Below are 27,392 nucleotides of genomic sequence, written 5' to 3' on the forward strand. Positions count from 1 at the left end.
GTTCTTAGGATGAAAATTTGTAAAGGAAAGGCGGTCCCTTCAGTACAAAATTCCCTGGGTGCAGAAATAGACTTCTTCAGTAGTTTCACTGCTTGGTAAGAGCTGTCTCGGGCCGGGCACCGAGCTCACTGCTTCCCGGGCACCGCCTCTCAGTCCTGCTTGGGACCCAGGAGGAAAGGGGCTTTATCCCCATTTTCCAGATGAGTAAGTTGAGGCTTGAAGAGGCCGAGGCCGCACAGCTGAAAGATAACCCCAAGCCCTCACAGAGCAACAGTTCAGACTCCAGTCTGTGACAGCTTCAGACTTTCATCTGTTTAAAAAAAATGCCTCGAGCTCCCTGGATGATAGTTCTGTCCAGCCCTGAGACGTCTCACCCCTGCTGGCTAACTGAGGGTGCTGCTTGCCCTGAGGGTCCAGCCTCCAGAGAACTCTGCCCGGAGCAGACCCGAGGGCAGGGGGCATGGTCTCAGTACTGTTCCTCTTCTTAGGCAAAATATTTGCAGTGCGTGTTGTTTTTAGATTGTCTAATTTAATTTTATTTAATGGTGAGTGCTGGGTCTGTTTTCAGAGCACCTGATTGCCAGACGACTTGTCTTACACCCTGCCCCCCGTCTGACAGCTCTGTTCCAGTACTTACCTTCATTTTGTGACAAATACTTGTTGATCACATTCTGTGTGGGAAATGACCCCGCATTGTAATCCCTAGCGGAGCCATCCCCAAGCACACACACGGGCCCATCCCCACTGGTGTGCCGGGGGTCCTGCTCGCGCCCGCCCAGCAGGCTCTGCCCGCCCGCCCTGCTCGCCTGCCCTGCCCTGCGCTGCCCTGCCCTGCCCTGCCCTGCGCTGCCCTGCCCTGCGTTGCCCTGCCCTGCGTTGCCCTCGGCTCCTGGTGCTGAACTTCCGGCTGCTCTCCTGGGCCCCTCTACTCCATCTCCCATACTGGAGTGACCATCCTAAAGGGCAGCCCTCACCAGGCCAGTCTCCTAGTCTGTTGGCTCCTGGTTGCTTGTGGACAAAGCCCTCCCTCCTCCTTACAGAAGCGTCCATGGTCTTTATATCCTGGCCTCAGTTTACCTCGAACCCTCCTGCCCCTGCCTGGGTGTCCTCAGCCCTCTTGTGTTCCTCGGTGGAGGCACTGGTGGTGTTTCGGGTTGGACAGTTTCTCCGCATGGAACTGGCAGTGTGTGCAGAAGGTTGAGCGTTCCTGGCCCCGAACCACTGCGTACCAGTAGCTCTCTCCACTTTGACAAGCGAAAATCCCTCCTCGAGTCCAGAGGCTCCTTGGGAACCACGAGATTCTCCAAACGCCCCCTGTCCTTTTGCTGCTGTGCTCTGAGCCCGCTGTCCCCTCCCTGGCATCCTCGTGCGTTCTCTCAGTTGGAGTCCAGTGCTGCTTGTCAGGAAGCCCGCGCGTACTTTCTCGGCTGAAGCAGTTTCTTCCTTTGTGCTCCTAAAGCTCTGCTCTCCCGTATTACAGGGGGTACAGGGCACAGGAGTGTCGTGCATTGATCTCAGACGGATCCCTTTGCTTTACAATGCCATTTGGCAGTTCCTACAGTAGCACCTACTACGTACGGCAAAGTCGGGATAGAGCCCCTGGTGGGGTGCTGCGGTCTGGCCGGCCACCCGTTGCCGTCCACTGCGTCCCACCTTGCTACGTGGCTCACGCCGCCCTCTGTGTGGACATGGGCACTTTACAAAGAGGCCTTCCCTTGGGACCTCATAATTTCCACAGGACAAAGAGGCAGTGCAAATAATTGTTGTTGATCTTATTATTAGAAGAACAACGGTGTTGATCAATAGGTTCTTTGAATCCCTTGTACCTTGTCCCGGTTTGTATTTGACCAAATGGAACCATTCTCTCAGCACCCGCTGCAATCAATAACGGGAAGCGAAACGATGTTACTCTTCCCGAATCATAATCTTTGTTTTGAAGAGTTATTAACACGGGAGCCGGCCGCTGCTTCTGCAGACTATCAGGCTGTCTGGCCGCAGATTTATGCATGGCAATTGAATCTCATTAGCCCGGATTTACACTGCGCAGACCAAGCATGTAAATAATTGAAACCGTCCAGAGCTGCATTAAATCTTCAGCGGATTTTAAAAGCAGTTTATCTCTGTGTTTTCCTTTATTCCCTAATCCCAATCTACACAGTTGATTTTTCCTCCAGTTACTCTTTTCATTGTGTCTCTGCATTGAGAAGAAACAGTCGCTGGCTTTAATAAAAGCGACACGCACAATCCATTTCCGTGGGCAATTGAATTACCAGATGAGCATGAGTTTACACTACTACAGCCGATGGTATTATTATATAAATTGTATTATATTGAATTTTAATTTAAATTAATTGAACTGATTGGGCGATATATAGTTATAAGAGTGATAGCGGTCATCACTGCCATCGTCCTCTGTTGGTCAAATAAATTTGTAAATTGATATATATGTTTGCTTGCTTATAGTTTGTATTGTGTGTGGGGGACAGGCTGTAAGCAGGCAGGGTGGTTATAGCCCAAGGCTTAGTTTTAAGACTAAGCTTTTCCCCACACCCTTGACTGATTGCATGATGTGGGGTGGTGCACTTCCATGAGGAATCCCATCATGCCTCAGATAAGTGGCTTTGTATCAGAGACTTCCTTGTTTGTATATTGGATTAAAGGTTTTGATTTCTACACTATAAAGTGGGGCAGACCAGGAGCTTACTGTCTCTCGGTTCCTGAGATTAGATTTAGAGAGGAGAGCAGAGAAAGGCCATGTGGAGAAGAGAGGCAGCCAAGATGGTGGGATGCTGAAAGAGAAGCCAGTTTGTGCAGTTTGTGTAGAGAGAAGGAGATGAGGAACAGAGGTGAGTAAGGCTGGTGAGCTAGAAACCTTTGATTCTAGGAAACTCGGATAAGTCAGTAGCTCTGTGAGCACTGAATGAGTGGGTTTTGGAGCCCAGTGTGTGTTTTTACTTGCCCGCGGGGTGCAAGCTAGGATGAAAGGTAATGGCCCACCAATTCCTGGCTCCGTTGTTTCATTACCGTCTGTCCGAATCCAGTGCGAACCTGCATGGGCCAGGCTGCTGTGATGGTGGCCGTGGCTACTGGCTCTACATCCTCATTGTTGTCATCATCATTGTCCTCGTCACCACCATCACCAGCACCATCCCACCTCATAAGCAAACTGGTAATTCAGGCTCTGGAGCCAGGCCGCGGGGCGCAGTCCGTTGCTCAGCCGTGTGACGTTGAGGAGTCAGTTCATTCCTGACCTCGCTTCCTCCCTGAGGCACGTGCTGGTCAGGTGCTCTGGCGCGGGGCTGTTGTGGACGTGACCCGCTTCATCCAGGCAGGGAGCCCGGAGCAGGGCCAGCTGCTGGCGAGCCGGGAGCCTGGGTGGCGGGAGGTGAGGGGGGAGCGCAGTGATTCCCACTCGACGTCTGTCGAAGATCATAAAATTCTGGGGCCCTTGTTCATGACTTAATTACCATGTTGGCTGTTGATCATACACATTGTGAATAGAAGAAAATTCCTTTGTAATAAGGTGGGACTTCCTTTGAACATAAGATAAAAATACTTTCATCTTACTTTTCTCCCCTCATTCCTGAATGATAGTTTTAGTTAAAATTACGTGGCGACAGGTTCAAGTCAGCTTTGAAGGGCGCTACGAGTTGCTTGTACCTCACCGAGCAGCTGCGCTTCTCCGGCTCCAGGTCCTGTCGTGTGGGGTCTGTCAGACTTCTGGAGTAGGGGCTTTGTTGGGTTTTGTCTTAAAGTTAATTGTCATCACTTCACCTATTCATTCATGATCCCCTCCCAGTTCTCTGCAGGGTTCTCTTCCCCTTCCCCTTCCCAAAACATTGGCGCCCCACCCAGAACTGGACTCACAGCGGTCAGCTCCAGTCCCTCCTCCGCCTGCCCGCACTTCCCTGGTCTGAGGACGTCCTGTTTGTTGATATGGCGCCCAGGCTTACACCCTTGGTGCAGGCCTGCCCCCGGGCTTCAGCTGCCTGCTGACGGCCCCCTAGATTTGCACCCTGTGCCTGAGCAGTGTCCCTGTGTCAGTGAGGAACCTCCGTTCCTCCTGTCACCCAGCCCGGCCTCTCCTCTCTCACACCTCACAGCCAGGCCATGGCACCCTCTGTGGCTTCTTCCGTGCAGTCTCACCGGCTCCTCCCGCAGCCCAGGTCCAGCTGACCTCTCCTCTCTCACACCTCACAGCCAGGCCATGGCACCCTCTGTGGCTTCTTCTGTGCAGTCTCACCGGCTCCTCCCGCAGCCCAGGTCCAGCCGGCCTCTGCTGCCAGCATTGCCCCTCTGTAGTCTGTTCACACGCTCTTGCCAGAGCACGGTTTCCAAAATGTCACTCCTCTGTCCAGAAGACTCTTCTGGCTTCCCACTCAGAGGGTCTTTACCACGGTCCCTCGGGCCCTTCTCCCCACTCTGCCTTCTACCCCGTCTCCTCCCACTTGTCCCCGACTCACCCCACTGTGGCCTCCTTGCTGCTCCTAGAGCACATCAGGCCTGGCCCTGGCTCTCTCCTTCACTTCCCAGACAGTTCCTAGGTCTGCCCGTGCTGTTGAAAACAGTGCCCGGCCCCTCCCTGACACCCGCCCCTCCCTGCTTTCTTTTCTCCATGTGACACGTTCTTTGCTGATCACTAGACTACGCGCTCTGTGAAGGCGGAGACTTTGTCTTGCTCACTGAGGCTCTCCCGTGCCTGGGATGGCGCTGGCACATGCCGGGTGTACTGGGTGGACACATGCAGGGATGGTGCTGGCATGCGCCAAGAGCCCAGCGGACGTGCACTGAGTGGACACACGCTGAGAGCCCAGCGGACGTGCACGGCATGAACACGTGTGAGAGCCCAGCGGACGTGCACTGAGTGGACACACGCTGAGAGCCCAGCGGACGTGCACGGCATGAACACGTGTGAGAGCCCAGTGGACGTGCACTGAGTGGACACGCACTGAGAGCCCAGCGGACGTGCACGGCATGAACACGTGTGAGAGCCCAGCGGACGTGCACTGAGTGGACACACGCCGAGAGCCCAGCGGACGTGCACTGAGTGGACACACGCCGAGAGCCCAGCGGACGTGCACTGAGTGGACACACGCCGAGAGCCCAGCGGACGTGCACTGAGTGGACACACGCCGAGAGCCCAGCGGACGTGCACGGCATGAACACCTGTGAGAGCCCAGCAGACGTGCACGGCATGAACACGTGTGAGAGCCCAGCGGACGTGCACGGCATGAACACCTGTGAGAGCCCAGCAGACGTGCACGGCATGAACACGTGTGAGAGCCCAGCGGACGTGCACGGCATGAACACGTGTGAGAACCCAGTGGACGTGCACTGAGTGGACACGCACTGAGAGCCCAGTGGACATGCACGGCATGAACACGTGTGAGAGCCCAGCGGACGTGCACTGAGTGGACACACGCCGAGAGCCCAGCGGACGTGCACTGAGTGGACACGCACTGAGAGCCCAGCGGACGTGCACTGAGTGGACACACGCCGAGAGCCCAGCGGACGTGCACTGAGTGGACACACGCCGAGAGCCCAGCGGACGTGCACGGCATGAACACCTGTGAGAGCCCAGCAGACGTGCACGGCATGAACACCTGTGAGAGCCCAGCGGACGTGCACTGAGTGGACACACGCCGAGAGCCCAGCGGACGTGCACGGCATGAACACCTGTGAGAGCCCAGCAGACGTGCACGGCATGAACACCTGTGAGAGCCCAGCAGACGTGCACGGCATGAACACCTGTGAGAGCCCAGCAGACGTGCACGGCATGAACACCTGTGAGAGCCCAGCGGACATGCACGGCATGAACACGTGTGAGAGCCCAGCGGACGTGCACGGCATGAACACGTGTGAGAGCCCAGCGGACGTGCACGGCATGAACACGTGTGAGAGCCCAGCGGACGTGCACGGCATGAACACGTGTGAGAGCCCAGCGGACGTGCACGGCATGAACACGTGTGAGAACCCAGTGGACGTGCACTGAGTGGACACGCACTGAGAGCCCAGCGGACGTGCACTGAGTGGACACACGCCGAGAGCCCAGCGGACGTGCACTGAGTGGACACACGCCGAGAGCCCAGCGGACGTGCACTGAGTGGACACACGCCGAGAGCCCAGCGGACGTGCACTGAGTGGACACACGCCGAGAGCCCAGCGGACGTGCACTGAGTGGACACACGCCGAGAGCCCAGCGGACGTGCACGGCATGAACACCTGTGAGAGCCCAGCAGACGTGCACGGCATGAACACCTGTGAGAGCCCAGCGGACGTGCACGGCATGAACACCTGTGAGAGCCCAGCAGACGTGCACGGCATGAACACCTGTGAGAGCCCAGCGGAAGTGCACGGCATGAACACCTGTGAGAGCCCAGCGGACGTGCACGGCATGAACACGTGTGAGAGCCCAGCGGAAGTGCACGGCATGAACACCTGTGAGAGCCCAGCGGACATGCACGGCATGAACACGTGTGAGAGCCCAGCGGAAGTGCACGGCATGAACACCTGTGAGAGCCCAGCGGACGTGCACGGCATGAACACCTGTGAGAGCCCAGCGGACGTGCACGGCATGAACACCTGTGAGAGCCCAGCGGAAGTGCACGGCATGAACACCTGTGAGAGCCCAGCGGACGTGCACGGCATGAACACCTGTGAGAGCCCAGCGGACGTGCACGGCATGAACACGTGTGAGAGCCCAGCGGAAGTGCACGGCATGAACACCTGTGAGAGCCCAGCGGACATGCACGGCATGAACACGTGTGAGAGCCCAGCGGAAGTGCACGGCATGAACACCTGTGAGAGCCCAGCGGACGTGCACGGCATGAACACGTGTGAGAGCCCAGCGGAAGTGCACGGCATGAACACCTGTGAGAGCCCAGCGGACGTGCACGGCATGAACACGTGTGAGAGCCCAGCGGACGTGCACAGCATGAACACCTGTGAGAGCCCAGCGGACATGCACGGCATGAACACGTGTGAGAGCCCAGCGGAAGTGCATGGCGTGAACACGCGCCGAGAGCCCAGTGGACGTGCACGGCGTGAACACGTGTGACCTCACAGCCCTCACAGGCGGGTGCTCCTCAGAGAGGCACAATAAAGCGTTCCCAGCGCCTAGCAGGTGAGCAGCCAGGCTGAGGGTTAGCCTCTGTCACTCTGACTCCAGAGTGCACATTCTTTCTGCTCCCGTTCGTTGTCTCCCGTTTCCGGAGGTTTCTGAGCCACTCAGCCTCTCAGAGTGTCACTGTGCCTCTGCGGGCCTGGGCTGTGTCATTGCTGTAGAGAGCGCTTTCTGAGCGCCTGGCTTTACAGGTGTCACAGGAGGTCGGGGGGGTCAGTGCCTGGTCCCTGCCCTTCTGCTCCCAGCCCTGAGCTGACCTCCTGCAAAACGGTGAGAGCCCCAGAAAAGAGGGATTTTATCCAGTTCCTCTTGTTCCTTGTCATGTCTTCAGGGCTTGGAACTGTGCCTTGCACAAGGGAGGCCTTCGTAACAGCCGTGAATGCATGAAGACGCAGGCACACATAGTGCCCTGATGGTTTAACTCAACAGACCACAGTGCTGCCCGCGCGGGCACCGCACCGGGGTCCAGGGCATTCCCAGGCCCCTGGGCACTTGGCTCAGCTGTAAGTCTCACCTGGAGCTAGAGGGGCGAGGGGGCAGGGTAGCTGATCCAGGAGGAGCGGGGTGGGGTTCACTCCTCCAGAAACCCACTGTCCTCAGTGAAAATACAGCCTCCAGAGGGCACTTCTCATGGCGACTGCACCGCGTGGAAGGGGTGAGACTCATAAGCGACGGGCCTTCCAAGCCAGGAGGAATAAGGCAGCGGGGAGACTTGTCTTGATTCTAGAAAATCTGTGCCTGCCATCATGGATAGAAGTCTAATCATTGCTGCCCCTGCCGTGCGGTTGAAACTTGAACGTAAGGCGTTGATTTGGTTTTCACAGCAACCCCTCAATGCAAGATGTCACCGCCATTCTGTGGATGAAAGCACCAGGACTCGGTCACACTGAACGTGCAGCTGGGATTTGAAGTGAGATGCAGGACGTCCCAAAGTCCTGGTCTCCCCTGTCCCCTGTCACCCTCTGCGCTGTCCATGGAAAGGTCACTGGGTCACACCAGCACAGGAAGCTCCTAGTGCGTGTAGGTAACTGAGCGCAGAAGTGAATTAACATGAGCCAAGGGTCCTTTAAAAGCTTCTTCACAGAGTAATGGTTTTGTTAGCATTTCATTTTGGTGGGAAATGCTCTCTGCATACACTCCTGATTCCCAGTTCTATTTTCTTCTCTCTCACAGGCTTTATCAAACGATTGTTTTGTTGATAAATTTAGTGTGCAGTTGGGGCTTCTGTGTAGATGGTACCTACCCTCAGAGGGAGAGAGGATTTATCGTTTCCATTCATTCTCATTAAAATCAGAGCATTTGCATCTTAACTTTTACATCTTGTTCCAGGAATTTTAAGCAGTCTGATTGTATGGAAGTGGGTCGTATTAATTGCAAATGGGCTAGACATCTGCTCGCTAACACAGAGTGATTTTTTTTAGCTCTATTTTGTTTTTAAATATGATCTACCAGCATGATTAAGTGAGAGCTGTCGGGATGCTGTTACAAGACCAGGGTTTTCAGAGACTTCTAATGTAACTATAAAAATGAATTTAACAGTGAGTGTTTGCAAGTTCTTGAACTGGGAGCAATTAGATGTCCTAAAGTTGATAGATTTGTGTCCACAGTATCAGGGAGCTCTCTTCTCTTCTCTTCTCTTCTCTTCTCTTCTCTTCTCTTCTCTTCTCTTCTCTTCTCTTCTCTTCTCAGCCTCCGCGTCTGCTGCCCAGCGAGCCCCGGTGCCGTGGGGCCGGGCTCTGGGCTGCGGAGAGAGGCAGTGGTGCTGCCCGTTTCTGCCAGCAGGTGGTGAGGTGGGCAGTGAAGGAGGTTGGGTGTAGTGTGGAAAAACACCCCCACGCTGCTGGAGACTGACCAGTCAGGTTGAGTAGGCAAGGCACTTCCTTCCTGATACCAGGATGGTGTTTCCCAGTGTGGGTTTCTTGCGACCCTGATTGCTAAGGAAGCTGATACACACAGGACGTGCAGGAAGTGCTCAGTGGTTAGACAGGGCGGGCTCCTTTGTGGCCATCCGTCTCAGAGCCTTTACTGTGCCCACGTGCAGTGTGAGTCTTCCAGGACGTGATGTGCACGCAGCCTCCCGACACGTCTGACCACAGACACCTTCTCCTTTTCACGCGGTACACGTTGGGAACGTATTGTCCTGGAGAACTTACTTAATCAGGACCTGGAGACCCGAACGGATGCTGTGTGGGCCGTGCCGTTGAACGTGGAGCCTCGGCCAGTTTGCCGCGCGGGACCTGGCAGGGTCTGGCGTCTTTCAGTCTCGGGTTCCAGACCACGGGTGCCACTGGCTCGGGGGGGGGGGGCCTCCGGGTACCCAGGCAAGTCTGGACTGAGAGAGGGAGGTGACACAGGTGGCACGTGAGCAGCAGTGGAAGGACAGGCCGGGGCACCAGGATGAGTGACTTCTGGAGCCGTTTGCTGACCGTGGTCCCGTGCCTGCCACCTGGACAGCTCGGCCAGCGCTGGTGAAGGAGCGGGTCGTTAGGGGCTCCGAGGCCTTTGCAAAAAAAGGCATCCAGTGTCGATACACCGTCACCTTCTGTTTCAGTTTTGTTGTCAGGTGTGTGGTCTTTCACACCTAGAATCACAGATTAAAGCACTAAATTTTCCTGCAAATAACAGGCGTCCCCTTGCACAGAAGCCTCTACTGTGTCCTGCCTTGCCACTTAGCAGGTGTTCCTGGGCATTATTATGCTGGTAGTGCGAATGGATTTGAACTGATTGATCCAGACCCCGACTCTGCTTCTCCTGGAACCGGGGGCAGAGAGCTGACAGATGTAAGGCATGATGTCAGCGGCCGCAGAATCGAGCAAAGCTAATTTACTCACAAGAGGGCGAGGCTGCCGTGTGAACCCGTGACCTTGGCCTCATTAGCTTCAGGCACGCGAGCGCCAGCATCATGATGACGGTGCGATACCTGTGTGACTGCTGAAACCCTCCCCTGAGCCAGCCCCTGCTCCTGCGGAACGCAGCCCCGCAGCATGGGGCAGTCATTCGGGCACCTCATTTGTCTTGCCTCTTTATTTGTGCACTATTGCAATTAAGTTAGATTAATGAAAAGTAAATTCCAGTCTACACGCGAAAAAAAAAAATCTCTCGTAAAGGTCCTAATTAGTGTGTGTGTTTGCTTAGCCTCTCATAGTTTAATTGCATCCTCCTGCTATTTACAAACAGGCGTCGTTAAAGAATAACGGGTGTGTGAGGAGCGCCAGTGCTCGCTGGAGGTAACTGGAGGTTGGTGGCGGGGGAGGGGGTGTCCGCTGGTGTCGTGTTCTTCTCGAATGGCGGAGAACGCAGAATGAATGGTCCTGCGAACCAGCCCGCGATGGGAGGACAGAGCAGACCGCATGCGAGGCGGTGGCTTGCCCTTTGGCCGCAGGGCTGGGCGGCTGTGGTCTGGCGCTGCCATGTCACCTGTAGAGGTGAACACAGAGACTCCCCCAGCCGCCAGGGACCGTAGCTGGCGGGGTTCGGGGTTCGGGTTGCGGCTGTCCTTATCTGCACCCCACCTCGAGGAGCCCCTGGGAGGCTGAAAGGCCTGCCCTGGTGCCAACTCTGAAACCCGTCCCATGTAGAAGAGACAGAGACAGAGGTACATGGTGTGTCACGGGCACCCGGCATCTCATTCCAGTTCTACATGAGCTACCGTCACTCCTTGAGATTACAGAGCAAGTTCCTCTTCCGGTAGATGCGTGACCATTCATGTTCCGTGCTGGCCCGGTGTCGGGGCAGAGAACCCGAGATCCGAGTGGGAAAGCGACAAAGCCGGACGACAAGGACCCTGGTAGTAGCGACACATCCCTGTCATCCGTGGTGTGGGCCCCCAGTTCTGGGGTAAAGTAACCGTTTCTCCTGAATGCGGAGCAGAGTGCAGGGCAGTGGTGGCACCCTGAGGATGACGCGGCCCACGGCCCTGCCTGCACACCTGCTGGGGTCTGCCTCTTAAATACCAGTGCCTCAGCCTCCCCCGTGCCTGCCTATCGCATTGCAGCTGCTCTCTATACTGTACATGCACATTGCTACTATTCAAACTATGTATGTTAACACCCTGGGTTTCTCTAGGGGTTCCTCGGCGATTTGAAGTCCAGGGTTTATTTAAAATTGGGTTATAGGAATTCAGTTTTCAGCACATTTCTGCAAACAAGCAAGATTAATTTTAAGCTACCCCAACTAGAAGCCAAAAACAGTTTTTTGGTGCTGTAACCATGGCCGGTCCTTAAGGACGCGGCCAGCCGTGCCCTCAAACAGGAAGGGTCCGCTGGGCCAGCGTGTAGGACTCCTGTTGTCACTAACTTGCGACGGTCCCTTCTCAGCTCACAGAACTGTGAGGCATATTTTCCTGTTCATATTAATTGGATTTTAAAGTGACCTTGTCTATGTATTGATTTGAATTAAAATTTTCTACATCAAGGTCAACTTGGCGCACACGCTAGTGGAAATACATAGTGAAAAGCCCAGTGCAGCCGAATAGTGTTGAGAGGAGAGGAGGTGGGGCAGGGCCGACCCGCCAGCGAGGGCACCGGACGCCATTCTCCTGCGGGTGGCCGGTGGCGGATCCGGGTGGGGACCGCCTTTGCCTCCTGCCTCGCTGGGGGCAGGGCAGCCCTGAGGCCTCCGAGCCAGACAATCCTGCTCAGGTGTGTGGGTTTAGGGTGAGGTTTCAGCTCATCTGAACTCACACAGGCCACTTTTTTTTTATTATTGATTGATTTTAGAGAGACAAAGAGAGGAAGGGAAGGGAGTGGGGTGGGGGGGGGAGAGAGAGAGAGAGAGAGAGAAAGGGAGAGAGCAGCATTCGTTTGTCGTTCCGCTTGGTTGTGCACTCATCAGTCACTTCCGTGTGCCCTGACCGGGCATCGACCGCAGCCTTGTTGTTTTGGGACTTCACCTGACTGACTGAGCTACCTGGCCAGGGCTCCCCTGGGCACCTTGAACTACGCCGTTCATAAACTTGAGCTCTCAGCCAAGACCTGGTCTGCGAGCCCCGTCTCCAGACCGCCCACGGACGGCTCTCCACACAGGCGTCAGCCGACCGTAGACTTCATCAGAGGGAAGCGGTCTCCCCTCCGCACCGCCCCGTTCTCTTCGTCCCCTCTCAGTCACAGCAGAGCCGTCCACCTGGTGCTCGAGCAGGGCACCTAGATGCTCGAGGCCTCGGGGGCGTGCCCCGTCCTCGACATAGAGCCCACGGCCAGTTCCTGGTTTTTGGCAGGAGGACCCCCTGGGTGGCCCTGAACACGTTTCCAGGCCACACCTAAGGACACCTTAGAGACGTGTCCCATGGGACACCCCTGGGGAGTGCTCCTCTGTACAGCCCCCTGCACCTCCCAGCACCGGGGCTCACCTGCACAGGTGCTGACCCGAGCCTCTGGGGTGGGGCCGGAGAGCCCGCTGATGCTGCAGCCCCGCCCGGGGTTCCTCGGTGCACGTGAGCCCCCACGTGGGACTCTTTCACAGCCTCCAGTGCCTTCAGTCCTGAGTCGCTTTGTCACCCTGCTCAGGGCGGGGCCGTACCTGACCCTTCTTACCCTCCCTCGCTTCCATTTACACCTTTAAAAATGGGAGAGTTGAACAAAAGGTTTTTAAAACTCTTTCCAGCTCTGAAGTTACATGATTCTCTACGTCAGTGTCCACGGCCAGTGTGCCCCACAGTACACCTGTTTATTCAGTGAGGAAATCCTTATGAGGACCATTCACTTTACCTCGTCTCTCTTTGGAGTTAGTACAGAGGGGTCCAGCCCTGTGCTGTGCTGTAGCTCTGCCCACCGGCCTCCCACCTCTCTTGCTGCACTTCGACAACCACACTTAAAGTACCACAGACCTCGTACAGAGGGGTCCAGCCCTGTCCTGTGCTGTAGCTCTGCCCACAGACCTCGTACAGGGGGGTCCAGCCCTGTGCTGTGCTGTAGCTCTGCCCACAGACCTCGTACAGAGGGGTCCAGCCCTGTGCTGTGCTGTAGCTCTGCCCACAGACCTCGTACAGGGGGGTCCAGCCCTGTGCTGTGCTGTAGCTCTGCCCACAGACCTCGTGCAGAGGGGTCCAGCCCTGTGCTGTGCTGTAGCTCTGCCCACAGACCTTGTGCAGAGGGGTCCAGCCCTGTGCTGTGCTGTAGCTCTGCCCACAGACCTCGTACAGAGGGGTCCAGCCCTGTGCTGTGCTGTAGCTCTGCCCACAGACCTCGTACAGAGGGGTCCAGCCCTGTGCTGTGCTGTAGCTCTGCCCACCGCCCCCCCACCTCTCTCGCTGCACTTCAACAACCACACTTAAAGTACCACAGACCTCGTACAGATGCCCACATATCAGACTTCTGCCTGTCTGTAAATGACGTTTGTGGATGACTTCTCTTTTTAACACAGTTCTTCCCCCAAAGCAAGGTCAGCCAGGCGAGCTTAGTCCAAACGACAAACACTGTGCTGCCCTTCGCCTCCCACGCGCAGCCGTTACGCTGGGTCAGGCGTGCCACATCCGGTCAGCTCCCCTCCCGTGTCCTCGACACAGGTACTGCTCACATTCAAAGTGCCTTTCCCCTGCGCAAGCCCGGAGGAGCACAGTGCCGCGTGGTCAGCGTGTCTCGGCCCACCAGCCCAGCTGACGTCCCAGCACCGTGTCTCTGAGTCTGCGGGAGACAGCGTTTGGTGGCGGAGCACAAATACTTCTGCTGTTATCTTCAACTCTGTTCCCACACTGCCTGTCCCGGCTATGACTTGCCTGGCCGTAGTGGACTAGAGATTCTCCTAGTGGACGCCCGCGCTGCAGGCAGGCGACTGCTGTGGCACCAGACGGACCATTGCCCTCAGCCCCAGCTGCCCTGAGAAGGAGCCAGGCCGGGACAGCATTCCCAGGGCTCTCCCCTGGAGGGCCGCGGCCTGCGGGGAGGCCCACTGGCTTCCTTTTTAAGTCACCTCAGCTCCTGCTAAGGAACTAAGTGCCTCCTTGGACTCTTCACAACTTGCCGTTGAACACTCACAGGGACAGGGACAGGGACAGACACAGGAGTGTGCAGTGAGCTCTTTGGAAGTGTGCCGCTCAGTACAGAAGAAGGGTTACCTTGGCAACAGCAAGCCTGCTTCATTAGCAGATGGCATTAGCTTTATTTGTGGTATCCCAGAGCAGTTGCCAAGAACCGACCTGTCGCCCGTCACTGGGTGTTTTGCCTGTGACAGCAGCCGGCTGTGGCTAGTTTGCACATGGCGTCCATTGGCTTGTGTGTGAGGCGTTGCCGTATCCGTCCACCAGAACTCCAAGGTCGTTAGCCTGATGCACCCAGATACCGTAAAGCTAGCGCAGTCCAGATCCTGAGCGTCTGAGTCACCATCACCGCTGGGAGGCTGGGAGGCTGGAGAGTGCGCGCTCAGCTGCTTCTCGGTGGCGGAGCCTGAGGGCTCTCCGCCCTGTCCTCGCCCTGTCCTCGCCCTGCTCTGCGGGGAACCGGAGCGGCAGCTGTTGGTCTCGTGCTGGTTGTGCGCCCCAACCATAGCCACGCACCCCACAGATCCTCTCGTTTAATCTCCCCAGCAGGCCCCACTCATTTCCCGCTAAGCAAACGGCACAGGAGGTTGTGTGACTTGGCCACGGTCACACTGCCCGGAAGTGGCAGATGTGGGACGGCAGCCCAGTCAGTGCACTTGACCGCCACTCTAAATGGTCTCCTTTGGGAGTCATGAGGAAGCATGTTTCTGCTCATAGCTCAGGGCCCAGCATGCTGCCCGCTGCTCTCCATGGCGCCCTATAGACGGGTGTGTGGCAGCAGGAAGTAAGTTACATCAGTGCGGGGTCAGCGTGTGGAGGTGGCACCGTTCCGGGTCCAGCTTTGATGCTGACTGGCTTCAGGTGATCTCCCTCTGCGAGGTCCTGACGGGTGTGGGCAGAGCCACCACAGGGATGTGCTGTGTGCCAGGCCCTGTGCCGCAGTCTTCACCAGGGCGGTGGCATCTTGACTCCTCGAGGTCATTCTGAAACGGAGCTGTCGTCATCTCCGTTAGCAGAGGAGAGTGACACTCGGAGACCTGGTTCCAAATGCACCTGACTCCAAAGCCTCAAACTGTCGGGCTTCAAAATTTTGTATGTAGTTTCACTCTTGACCATGCTAAACATTTAAGCAGCAGCATTAATTCTTCGCACGCTCAACCTAGCTGAGCACCAGGGTCCTCTCTGGCTCTGGGAACCTAGGACTTGCCGAATCTCAGAGAGCTTTCTTTCCAGACCTGGAAGATGAGGAACGTCAAGCAGAGCGGGGCCCTGACGCTGACTGCCGTGAGCTCCCGGAGCCCCGTGTCCGCCCATCGTCGGGGTGCTCAGCGTGTAGATGAGCACAGGACGGGGAGAGTGGGAAGGAGGTGTTCACCCTAATTCAGACTCTAAGTAAAAAACAAAGCCCACCCTGTCACAGTGATCTGGTCCTCTTGCCCTGTGTCTCAAGTTCCGTTTCCCACTGGGAAGAAGTGGGGCCCGAGGAAGTGACCTGGGCAGGAGTCGGGTGAGGCAGCCTGAAGTGTCAGACCCCAGACGGCGAGCGCGCGCGGAGGCCAGGGTCGTGATGGGGGGGGGGGCTCATCGAGGAAGACGCCCACCCGCCACAGACGGGGCGGTCTGCATCAGACAGAGCACATCAGATAGGTCTACACCTCTGAGCTGATGGCAGTGTTAACACTGCTATCAGGGGGAGAAGAACTAGTCCCACCTACATGAGGGGGAAGCTAGTGGACCGATGGGATGCATTGTTTTAAAAACTGGTGAATTTAAAAAAATTGAGTGTTTATCCTGCTTTTCCTTTGTAATACATTCTGCCATTGGACAACCAAGCAGTAGAGGAGGGGAAGTTTTCTCTTATAAGCGTCCGACTAGTAAAATGCAGACGGAATGACCGCATTGGAAGACAGCGGCCTGGAACCCTGGTGAATTCGTGGGTCACCCGCTGCCAGCATCATGCTGAGACGCCCAACCCTGCACGCCTCCTGTTGGTCCACTGAGCACCGCTCATGACAAAGAAAGAGGCAAGCTTGAATCCCCCCTGATTACCATGTACAGGCAGTAGGGGTTATGTAAAGTTCACCACGGGGAGGCCATCAGCAACATCCAGACTGGGGAAACCTGGGGGGGGGGGGTGACCCAGTTTCACCAACAATCAAGTGCAGGTGGGGAAAATAGACCATTACCTCTCGTTTAGGAGAGACTTATGAGACATGTCAGCCAATCACATTGTGTGTACCACGTTCTGATCCTGATACAATCACATTGTGTGTACCACGTTCTGATCCTGATACAAACAGACTTTTACAAATGTGTCTTTGAGGAGGATGTTGGGAATTTGAACGCTGACTGGCCTGAGCTTTGATAATATTGGAGAATTTCTGTTTTTTTAGACGTGGTATGGATGACATTATGGTCATGTTTTGCTGTTTTCAGAACCCTTTTAGAGCTAGACCGGAAGTGTTCACATGAAATGACGCCGGGGTGGTGGTTTGTTTCGCAACAACAGGGAAGAGAGCAGGTGCAGGGGGTTTGCCAGAAGTCGTCCGGGGTGGTGGTTTGTTTCGCAACAACAGGGAAGAAAGCAGGTGCAGGGGGTTTGCCAGAAGTCGTCCAGGGTGGTGGTTTGTTTCGCAACAACAGGGAAGAAAGCAGGTGCAGGGGGTTTGCCAGAAGTTGTCCGGGGTGGTGGTTTGTTTCGCAACAACAGGGAAGAGAGCAGGTGCAGGGGGGCTTGCCAGAAGTCGTCCGGGGTAAAGGTGGGTCGGATCCCTGGGGTTCTTTGTGACATCTCACGTATTTCTATTTAAAATCTCCTAGAAATATTTAAAGAAATGAATGAAGTTGGTCCTTCTGGGACGGGGTGGATTTTATTTTCTTTGATCCAATAGCACCTGTTGCAAGCAAGAAAAAGATGAAGTAGGTGTGTTCGTACCTGTGTGGTTGGCATGACTCTGCAGTTAGCACTTTGTACTATTTGCCTAAGTAATTACAGTTCTGCAGATCTGTCCTCAAGATATCATTTCAAACACAGCGAAAGCCGTGTGGACAAAACATGCATGTTGCCGCCATATTTATGTTAGGGAAAACTTGGAAGCGACTACTGTCCAACACACCAGGAGGACAGCTAGAGAAATGCCAGTGCAGCCACTGAGAGGACGCCTGGCAGTGTGTGGTGCCACGTTGGAAGACTGCGCAGGGGCGTGGAGCAATGCTGTCATAGTTAGTTACCTTAGAAATACCAGCCCCTGGCCATCGGCTCAGTGGTAGAGCATCGGCTTGGCATGTGGAAGTCCCGGGTTCAATTCCTGGTCAGGGCACACAGGAGAAGCGATCATCTGCTTCTCCACCCCTCCCCCTCTACCTTCTCTCTTCCCCTCTCTCTCTTCCCCTCCTGCAGCCATAGCTCGGTTGGAACAAGTTGGCCCCAAGCACTGAGGATGGCTCCATGGCCTCTCCTCAGGTTCTAAAATAGCTTGGTTGCCGAGCAATGGAGCAGCAGCTCCAGATGGGCAGAGCATTGCCCATAGGGGTCTTGTCAGGTGGATCCTAGTCAGGGTGCATGTGGGAGTCTTTCTCTCTGCCTTCCTGCTTCTCATTTAAGAAAAAAGAGAAATAAATTTACTTTTTAAAAAAATAAGTGAAATATAAAATATCAAGTATCTTCAGTGTGTTTTTTCCCCCCTGAATTCCATCTTGAGAAACTTGAGAAATTACCAAGGCAGTTTATAAGTTAAAGTTGGCTAGACTTTGGGTTTTTTGTTTGTGGTTTGTTTTTTTTTCTTTTTTCTTTTTTTTTTTTTTTTTTGTATTTTTCTGAAGTTGGAAATGGGGAGGCAGTCAGACTCCCGCATGCGCCCGACCGGGATCCACCCATCACGCCCACCAGGGGGCGATGCTCTGCCCATCTGGGGCATTGCTCTGTTGCAACTAGAGCCATTCTAGCGCCTGAGGCAGAGGCCATGGGGCCATCCTCAGCGCCCGGGCCAACTTTGCTCCAATGGAACCTTGGCTGCCGGAGGGGAAGAGAGAGACAGAGAGGAAGGAGAGGGGGAGGGGTGGAAAAGCAAATGGGCACTTCTCCTGTGTGCCCTGGCCAGGAATCGAACCCGGGACTCCTGGACACCAGGCCGACGCTGTACCACTGAGCCAACCGGCCAGGGCTGTTTGTTTTTTAAGGGAACAATTGCTTGGTGGTCCTTGCTTACTAGCAAAGAGAGTTAAAATGTGCAGTTGCAAACAGTGGTCCTGTTGGCGGAGCCTATTCAAAGGCTATTAATTTCAGTGCTTTTAATTACAAAATCGTAACTCAATTCCTCCCCCCCCACCCCGTTCATCCTGCCAATAACGGCATGTGAACTAGAGACGGGGTTGCTGTTCCTACTTTTGCGGTTTGTGGGCGTCCTGAACAGTGACTTCCTATTGTATAAGCAATGGCGCTTTAAATCAGGGATCAGGAACCTTTGTGGCGGAGAGAGCCGTGAACGCCACATATTTTAAAATGTAATTCCGTGAGAGCCATACAATATGTTTAACACTAAATACAAGTAAATGTGTGCATTTTATGTAAGACCAACACTTTTAAAGTACAATAAGTCTCTGAATTCTTTTTAATAACGTTGTTATGCTGTTGCTAACCAATGATGAATAAAGTACTTCTTACCATTAATGCGACTTCTGGTGCTGCATGGGTTTGCTGATGGCTTTGTAGTCTGGTTGATACGTGGTGAGGTTAAGCTACCTGCAGGTGTTGAGACTTCCATCCGTTAAACGTGATTGTAGGTTGGTCTTAACGTTCTTTAGATGTGAGAAAGACTGCTCACATGCATACGTAGAGCCAAACACTGTCAGTACAGCAATACTCACACGCTGCAGTGTGTGGTATGTGACAGGAAGTGCGTTCCAAGTTTTGACAATCAGTTGGTCCGCAGGTTGAAGTTTTTTCATTTCTCCCCACTGTGTTTGCTCGCCCACTCTGCTTGCTATCGTGCAAGTCTTTCCAAATCTTCAATCAGTAACTTGAACTTATTCACCCACATGTCTGAGGCCTGCAGGTCAGCAGCTTATAGCTCAAAATCTCTGACAGAGACACCGGTGATGTAACTCAGGTCGGCGCCATCCACTGCACAGTTGTGTGGATGGGTGATGAACTTAAAAAGACGAGTGTGCTCACGAAATTCTCCATAGCGTGCTTTAAATGACTGCAGGAGATTAGATGTGAAGCCCGCTAGCTGCTGGAGATCAAGATGTTGAGCAGGATCACTTGCTGTGCATGCATCTTTAAACTCTCCCAATTTTTCAAAGTGTAGTAAATGACCTGTTTCAATGTCAGCAATGAGGAATTCTAGCTTGTTTTCAAATACAAACACTGTATTTCCAACGCCTTGCATTTTCATATTGAGCTGGTTCAGATGTTCAGTCATGTCCACGAGATAATAGAACTTCAGGAGCCACTCAGGATGCTCAACATTTTTGACAACCTTCTTTTTTTTTTTTTTTATTCATTTTTAGAGAGGGAGAGAAGGGGGGAGGAGCTGGAAGCATCAACTCCCATATGTGCCTTGACCAGGCAAGCCCAGGGTTTTGAACCGTGGACCTCAGCATTTCCAGGTCGACACTTTATCCCCTGCACCACCACAGGTCAGCTCAACGTTTTTCATTTCAAGAAAATTCCGGATTTTGCTCAGACAAGCCTTGAAACGGCTGAGCACCTTCCCTCTTGACAACAAACACACATTGCTGTGCAGAAGCAGACCAGGATAATTATTCCCAACTTCATCCAGCAGTGTTTTAAACTGGAGATCATTTAAAGCTCGGGCAACAATAAAGTTGACCACCCGAATGACCAGTGACATCACCTCACCAAGCTGCTCACCACACATCTGAGCATAAAGCGCCTCCTGATGTAGGATGCAGTGAAAACTTAGGATGGGTCTCTTTTCATGTTCATGAAGAAGTGCTACGAATCCTCTGTTTTTCCCCACCATGCACAGAGCACTATCAGTACACACCAAAATAAGTTTATCCACCGGTAGATTTTTTTCTTTAGCGAACTCAGTGAAAGACTTGAATAAATCCTCTCCTCTTGTCTCTTTCATAGGCAAAACTTTCATAGCAAGACTTTCCTCACGTAGTGTGTCACCAACAACATACCGTGCAATCACGCTGAACTAGGATAAATGGCTTACGTCTGTTGACTCATCCAAAGCGAGAGGAAAGAATGGTGCTGCATTTATGTCCTTCACTTCTGTTGCCTCAATTTGATTTGCCATCATGATGGTACGATCATGAACAGTTCTTGCCGACAGAGGCATGTCTTTTATTCGTTTGATTATCTTATCTTTATCCAAAAAGTCATCAAAAAGTTCACTGGCAACATCAAGCATGAATGTTTTGGCATATTCCCCATCTGTGAATGGCTTTCCGTTTCTCACAATTGCTAAAGCACCAGCAAAGCTAGCCGAATTCCAGTCACCTTGTTGGGTCCAAACACGGAGTTGCTGCTGACTAGCTTGCACTCTGCACAGTAGCTCTTGACATGCTTTCTTCCTGCTGTCTCCCGCTGGATATTTCTATGTAAATTTAGTATGGCATGTGTCGAAGTGCCGCTTTATATTTGACCATTTCATCGATGCAATTTTATCATTGCATATTAGACACACTGCAGAACCTGCTCTCTCCACAAAACCAAATTCCTCTGTCCATTCCTGCTGAAAAGTACGATACTCATCTTTTTTTCTTTTAGCAATCTTCTTCGTCAAAAGAGTTTCTGCAATTAGCTAGCCAACTACTTGATTAAAAGGAGGGAAGTTTACTTCCTGACCTCAGAACGACCCGTGTACGTTATACATTATCCAATAAAAATTTGGTGTTGTCCCGGAGGACAGCTGTGATTGGCTCCAGCCACCTGCAACCATGAACACGAGCGGTAGGAAATTAATGGATTGTAATATATGAGAATGTTTTATATTTTTAACATTATTTTTTTTATTAATGATTTGTCTGCGAGCCAGATGCAGCCATCAAAAGGGCCACATCTGGCTCACAAGCCATAGTTCCCCAACCCCTGCTCTAAATGTTACGTGGTGTAGCAATAATTAAAAGTATATGCAGAAATATATCTATCGTACAGTTAGCAAAGTAAGATGTTTTTGTAAACACTCTCTTAGATGTAAATAAACATCATTCCTCTTTCTCCCCCTGTTGAAGTTCTGCAGCATTTTAGGCACAAGAAACAGAGGCATCACTCAGAACAAGAAGGTGCCGAAGAGACCGGGCACTGGGAACGTTCCCTGAGACCCAGGACCAGTCAAGGGCAGGGGAGGTTGTTGCGGGGGGGGGGGGGGGGGGGGGGGGGTCGGGTGAACACGAGGAAAGAACGGCCAGGCTGACATCCCCGGAAACGGCTGCATGTGGGAGTCACAGGGCAGGGACTGCTGTGTGTGGTGGAGGCGCTGTCCTGCTCAGTCCAGCGGGGCCTGTCAGCCAGTTCTGTGAGGTCAGCCTCATTGGAACAGCCCAGACCCCGGGCCCTGGGCCCTGGGCTCTGGGCGGGTCCGGTGCTGAGTCTCCCTCCAGGGTCTCATCTAGGAAAGGAAAGAAGAGGCTTGGCGATGTATCGGGAAGCTTACACGAGCCCCCCAGAGGAAAGGAGGGTGCCGTGTTCCTAGGCTGATGCTGCCCCAGCCAGCACAGCAGGGCTCCTTTCCCTGGCATGCTCACCGCTGCACTTTCCTTGGTTTCTGATGTTCTTTTTAATCCATATACTTTCTTTCTTAACATTCTAAAAGCACTTAAACGTATTTCCAGGATCATGTTTCGTTCTGGAGACAAGATTCAGCGACTCTTCCATTTACCTTCAGAATTTATTTGGTATTGCTCCTCCACTCCTGAGTAGCCATTATAAATCGCTAGTTCCACCGGGGTGTCTGCTGCCAGCCTTGAACCTCCACTGTGCTGTCTGCACCCCTGTGGTGCACACGGGGCCAGGGGACGTCACGTGGACACGTGCTCACTGGAGTGCCGGACTCAGAGGCGAGGCTTTGAGGAAGATCATCTTAGGACAGAGGAAAATAAAGGGCAGTTTTACTGTATCCAGCAGGCAGTACATAGATGGAACTTGCCCTGAAAGTTTATAAGCCAAAATCATGAATCCACTCAGGGTGGTTAAACGAGTTGGGCCCCGCCCCGTCTTAAAGTGGTTGAGGAAGAACGTGTGTTGTTGGGAGTTTGTTCCTAAGTGCTTTGGGTGCTAGCGCAGGGGACACCCACCGTGCGCTCCCTCGTGCCCCCCATGTCCCCCGGTGCACCTCAGAAAAGGAGGGAGAGCCATCTGTCTCCTCATCATTTTGCCCAACTTTGTGTGATTAGCATGTCTCTGTGTAAGTATTCACGCTTGCACACGTGTGTTTTGACAGGTGACCTTGGGGAAGGTGTTGAAAGTGATCGTGGTCATGCGGAGCCTGTTCATTGATCGAACAATCGTGAAGGGGTACAGTGAAAACGTCTACACGGAAGACGGCAAGGTGAGCACGGCAGCCTGTTGTGTTTCCTCTTGTCCTCCGCGCTCCACCACAAATGACGTGGGCCCCAGATGCGTGCTGCTCGGCCCCGGCCACTGGAGCGGAGCTGATCTGCCTGCCTGCGTTTGTCAGTGTGGTGAACACTTTACACAAAACATCTCTCTCTCCCTTTGCATTTTTCATCAGCCTTCTGCTTTTTCCTCTAAGCTTTAGTTGAATTTCTAATTTATTGCCTTAGACCCCAGTTGCCTCATTAAACGTGTCTTCTGAGGAAATGGATTTTTTCTTTTTTCTTTTTCCTCGTCACTGCGCAGCACATCAATAGCCCAGGGTTCGGCATTTTGCTTTTCCTGGAACTGTGAGGAAAATTTGAGTTCGTTTGAGACGCAGGCTGCCGGCAGTTTCTTCCCGTGACGCTAACGAGCAGCCTCAGGAAGACGCTGGCCCGCGGCAGCCCGTGGCACACACCGCGACGGCAGGAGGGAAGTGGTTTCCACGGGTGGCTGGCTGCATGGGAAGCTCACCCGTGTGAACCCCTCATTTCTCATGGCTGCACACTGTCCACGTGTCTCTGTCGAGAGCATCGGACGACGCTAATGGGAGCTGACAGCTTTTGTTCGTGTTCGCTCCACGGTGTCGTGAGCAGGCAGCTGGAGATGCCCACCCGGACACTCCCTGGTCCTTCCCGCACCGGGGCTCTGTCCACCCTCTCTCCAGAGCGCCTTTCTCTTCCTGAGTCCCGTTCCAGTTTAAAAGTTAGTGCTAGCATTCACCACCCAACAGCCACATTATACCGAGGCTAGAATGTTCTTCCAAAAAAAAGGCGGCACGTAGCCTGGCACACACCTGTAAGTGAGGCCTGACATTTCAGCTTTGAACACGTGAGCCGGCGTTTCCGCATCGCATGCTGGTGTCCACTTGGGGAGCCACTGCCAAGCTCTTATCAGTCTCACCACTGGTAGTGAAGCCGTCCTGAAGGAGAGATTCCTTATTCTTTTTGGGAAAACCAGAGTGTCTCTGGAGCCCGTGTGGAGGATAAAGCAGGTAGCCGGCAGGCGTGCTCGGCTCTGTGCGGCCCTCGTCACCCGGCGGCGGCGGTTCTAACCGGGGAGCCTCGCTCCTGAGCAGCAGCAGAGCGACGCTGGGCGCGGCTCCGTGGCCCGAGGCCCCGGCCGGAGGTCCTTCAGCGATGAGGTTCCTGTTATCTGTTCAAGGGTACGGCTCCCTGGTCTCCCTGGCGTGGGCCCGCCCCCGTTCTGCGCAGTCTCCCGAGTGAAATGGAGAGGGAGGAGGCGTGCACTAGGCGCTGAGAGCGGCCGTGCTGTGGGGCCCCAGAGTCTGGGTGCGGAGGGCCCGGCTCCGACTCTGCGGGAGATCTTTCACGTCCTGTTACTTACCTGCCCCGGCCTGAGCACGCAGCCTTTTCCCACCTGTAAATGCTAACTAGTGCTTTCTTTTTCATTCTGCACTTAAAACAGGGAGTTAGAAACGAGTCTCCTGTGTGTGCTGGCCTTTCCCTCCCTCCCTCCCTCCGCTCGGCTGCGGCCGGTGGTTCCGCACGCGGTCTGCGCTAGATTCCCGCATTCCCGGGGCCTCCTCTCCGCCCATGCCGCTCGGCCCCTCTCGTCACCCCTGTGGTTTCGTGTGTCACCCACACCTTATCCTCCTCGTGTGTCACCCACACCTTATCCTCCTCCATGCACTCAGACTCAGCCTGTCCCACGCGGAGCTCATCGTCTCCTGCCCCGGCCTCAGTTTCCACCCGCGGTTCATTGTCCTGGTTAACGGGACCCCGTGGAATTGTGCGGGTCCCCCTCCTGAGCATCCCTCCAGCCGCTCCCTCCTGTCCTCCTCCCCTCGTGCAGGCCCACTGCCTCTCACCCGTCCCCGCGCTGCGCCGCTCACATCTCGCCTCCGGTCTCACTTCCCCGCAGTCCGCCCGTCGCTCGGCTCCCAGCGCCGTCTTCCTGAGCGGGATGTCCTGCTCTTTGCCATCTTCCTGCTGCCCAAAGCAGGAAAGGAGGGTGTGCACAGATGTCAGGCACAACACAACCTGTGCTCAGAAACGGACACTTGCTCCTTGTCCACCTGCTAAACGCTGAGTGTCCCCTTCCCTCTCATCCTGTCCCGTTTTCCCAGGGGCCCCTCGGGTGAGCGCAGGCTCTGGAGACGACAGGCTTGGGTGTGCCTCTGCTTACGGCACAAATTATCATCATCAGCATGTCCACAGCATTCTGAACAATCGTTTTCTCTAGCTAGAATTAGTACGTCACAGTTATTTCTTTTTTTCTTTAAATTTTTTTTAATGTATTTTTCTGAAGCTGGAAACGGGGAAAGACAGTCAAATAGACTCCCGCATGCGCCCGACCAGGATCCACCCGGCACGCCCACCAGGGGGCGATGCTCTGCCCCTCCAGGGCGTCGCTCTGTTGCAACCAGAGCCACACTAGCGCCTGTGGCAGAGGCCAAGGAGCCATCCCCAGCGCCCGGGCCATCTTTGCTCCAATGGAGCCTCGGCTGCGGGAGGGGAAGAGAGAGACAGAGAGGAAGGAGAGGGGGTGGGGTGGAGGAGTGGAGAAGCAGATGGGCGCTTCTCCTGTGTGCCCTGGCCAGGAATCAAACCCGGGACTTCCTCACGCCAGGCCAACGCTCTACCACTGAGCTAACCGGCCAGAGCCCGTCACGGTTATTTCTTTACATGTCTATCTTGCAATTAATAACAGTACTAGCAGTGCCGCCTGTGTTAGTGTGGTAGGCACTGTGCTGAGGCAGACTTTGCCTACAGTGGCTTTTGGATCCTAGACTCGCCTTCCAGATGAAGAGACTGAGACCTAGAACAGCAAAATGACTTGCCTGCAGGCGTACCCAGCCAGATCTCAAACCTCCTGAGGGCCCAGGCTCTATTCCGGGACTTTCCCCCGAGGACAGACCTCAGTGCCTGGGACACAGAAGCCCAACAGCATGGCAGGGTGATGAGGAAGTGACTTGGGGTGTGAAAATGCTTTTGCTGGACTAGGAAAGTGGAGAATGAAAAAGGAGTGGCGGGAGCTAATGGGAGCAGCAGGAAACGAAGGCGTGAGTGAATTGGAGATGAAAGGACGCGTACCCATGCGCACACGCGTTTCCCCGTGAGCACATAGCATGGGCTCCACACATCAGAAGGAACGCGTGTGTCTGGGAACCTGCAGCCCACCGCAGTTCCCATCACCAAGGAGACCCGTTCCCATCAGCACTGCAGACGCCGTCCCGGTGCGAGCAGGGCCCGCACGCCGGGCACAGCCAGACTGAGGGCCGAGCCGCTTGGCATCTGAAAGCGACGTCAGCCACGTTTAGCAGAGCAGCTCTCCGACGACGGCTCTGCCCAGCATCTCGATTAGCCCCCTTTCTTTCAGAGCACTTTAGGAACAATAAAAATAAAACCACGCAGCCATTCTGAGTGGTCTCCTTTGAGTACTGATCCTGGTCTACGTGAACGTAAATATATCCACACAGGGCTACATTAGTGCTGTCAGTGTGCTGAGATGTCTAGCCTACCCCAGATAAAATGTAACGTGTGGAAGGAGCCCTTCACGCCCGAGGTGTGGTCTCCACGGGCAGACTGCTGCCTGCAGCACTGCTGCTCCCTCCGGGGAGCCGCCTGCAGCTGCCAGCCAGCGCCCAAGCCACGGCCTGGGCGCTCGCTGCAGTCTGGGCGCTGACACTGTGGGTGTGGCTTGGGAAGCCCTGGGTTTCCAGGCTCTGAGCTGGGTGTGCAGTTATCCATGTCCTCCAGACCCAGAGCGGCCGGCACATTCTGGAAGGCTCCCTGTCCCCTTGCTGCAGTCACGGCCCCGCCCCGCCCCACCTCGCCCCACCTCCCAGACCTGGCAACCAGTGTGCCCACCAGAGTCCCAGCAGGCTGTCCCTGCGCAATAGCAGTGACCACCAGCACCCCCATCCCCCTGTCTCCTCTCCTGGGGTGCATCTTTTTCATACCAACCACCAGTAGACTGATCCCTCAAATAAAATATAAAAGTGCTTTTAAGAGTTACCAACCTCAGGCCCTGACCAAGTGGCTCAGCGGATAGCACGTCATCCAGGTGCACCGAGGTCATGGGTTCCACCCCTGGTCAGGGCAGGTACAAGAAGCAAACAGTGAGTGCACGGCTGAGTGGAACCGGAGAGAGTTGGTGCTTCTCTCTCCCTTCTCTTCTCTCTCTCTCTCTTTCTCTCTCTCTCTCTCACCCCCTTCTTCTCTCTCCCTTCCCCACCCTCCAAATCAATGAGAGAATAAAAAAAAAAAAAAAAAACTCACCGGCTGTGATCGGGAGGTGGAGGAGCCATGACTCAGCAGGTTACAGCCAGGGCCAGCTGAGTACCTGGCCATTGTCCTGAGTTCACACCACAGGCCTAACTGAGAAGATATAAGTGTCTCTGTTGAATATACCTTATTAGGGGATTCAGGTTATGTTAATGCTATAGCTTCATTAATTACCCCATATCAATTAAAAAAAAAAAAAAAAGGCTGCTCTTAGCCTCCTAGCCTAGGAGAGGAAAGAAAGAGTGGAATCAAAGGGAACCTTCAAAGACAGCCAGCGCTGTCTCCAGGGTGATTTCTGATCCCCACATCCCTCCCACTTCAAAGTTGGGGTGGGGGTGTGTTTGGGTCAGAGAAGCGTGAATCTGATTTCTCTAATAAGTGTTGGCATCAGCCCCGTTTGATATTAGATGCAGGGAACATTTTGATTTGTTATAGCCTTTGAAATTGTTCAGACGACCTTCAGAAAAAACGGCC

General features: G+C 54.2%; 1 protein-coding gene across 3 annotated transcripts in view; it reads left to right on the forward strand.

Annotated features, from left to right (window-relative positions):
* The window catches only part of MED27 (mediator complex subunit 27), a 208,924-nt gene that overhangs the window by 153,206 nt on the left and 28,326 nt on the right, over positions 1–27,392 (forward strand). For all 3 annotated transcript variants that reach the window (XR_010729024.1, XM_066255891.1, XM_066255892.1), the window contains exon 5: positions 22,514–22,621. Coding sequence is in view for 2 of the 3 variants with exons in the window: in XM_066255891.1 (XP_066111988.1) it covers positions 22,514–22,621 (108 nt within the window). In the remaining variant the exon portion in view is untranslated. The remainder of the gene's footprint in view (positions 1–22,513; positions 22,622–27,392) is intronic.

The sequence above is a fragment of the Saccopteryx bilineata genome, chromosome 2 (genome assembly GCF_036850765.1).
Source record: "Saccopteryx bilineata isolate mSacBil1 chromosome 2, mSacBil1_pri_phased_curated, whole genome shotgun sequence".
Classification (NCBI taxonomy): domain Eukaryota; kingdom Metazoa; phylum Chordata; class Mammalia; order Chiroptera; family Emballonuridae; genus Saccopteryx; species Saccopteryx bilineata.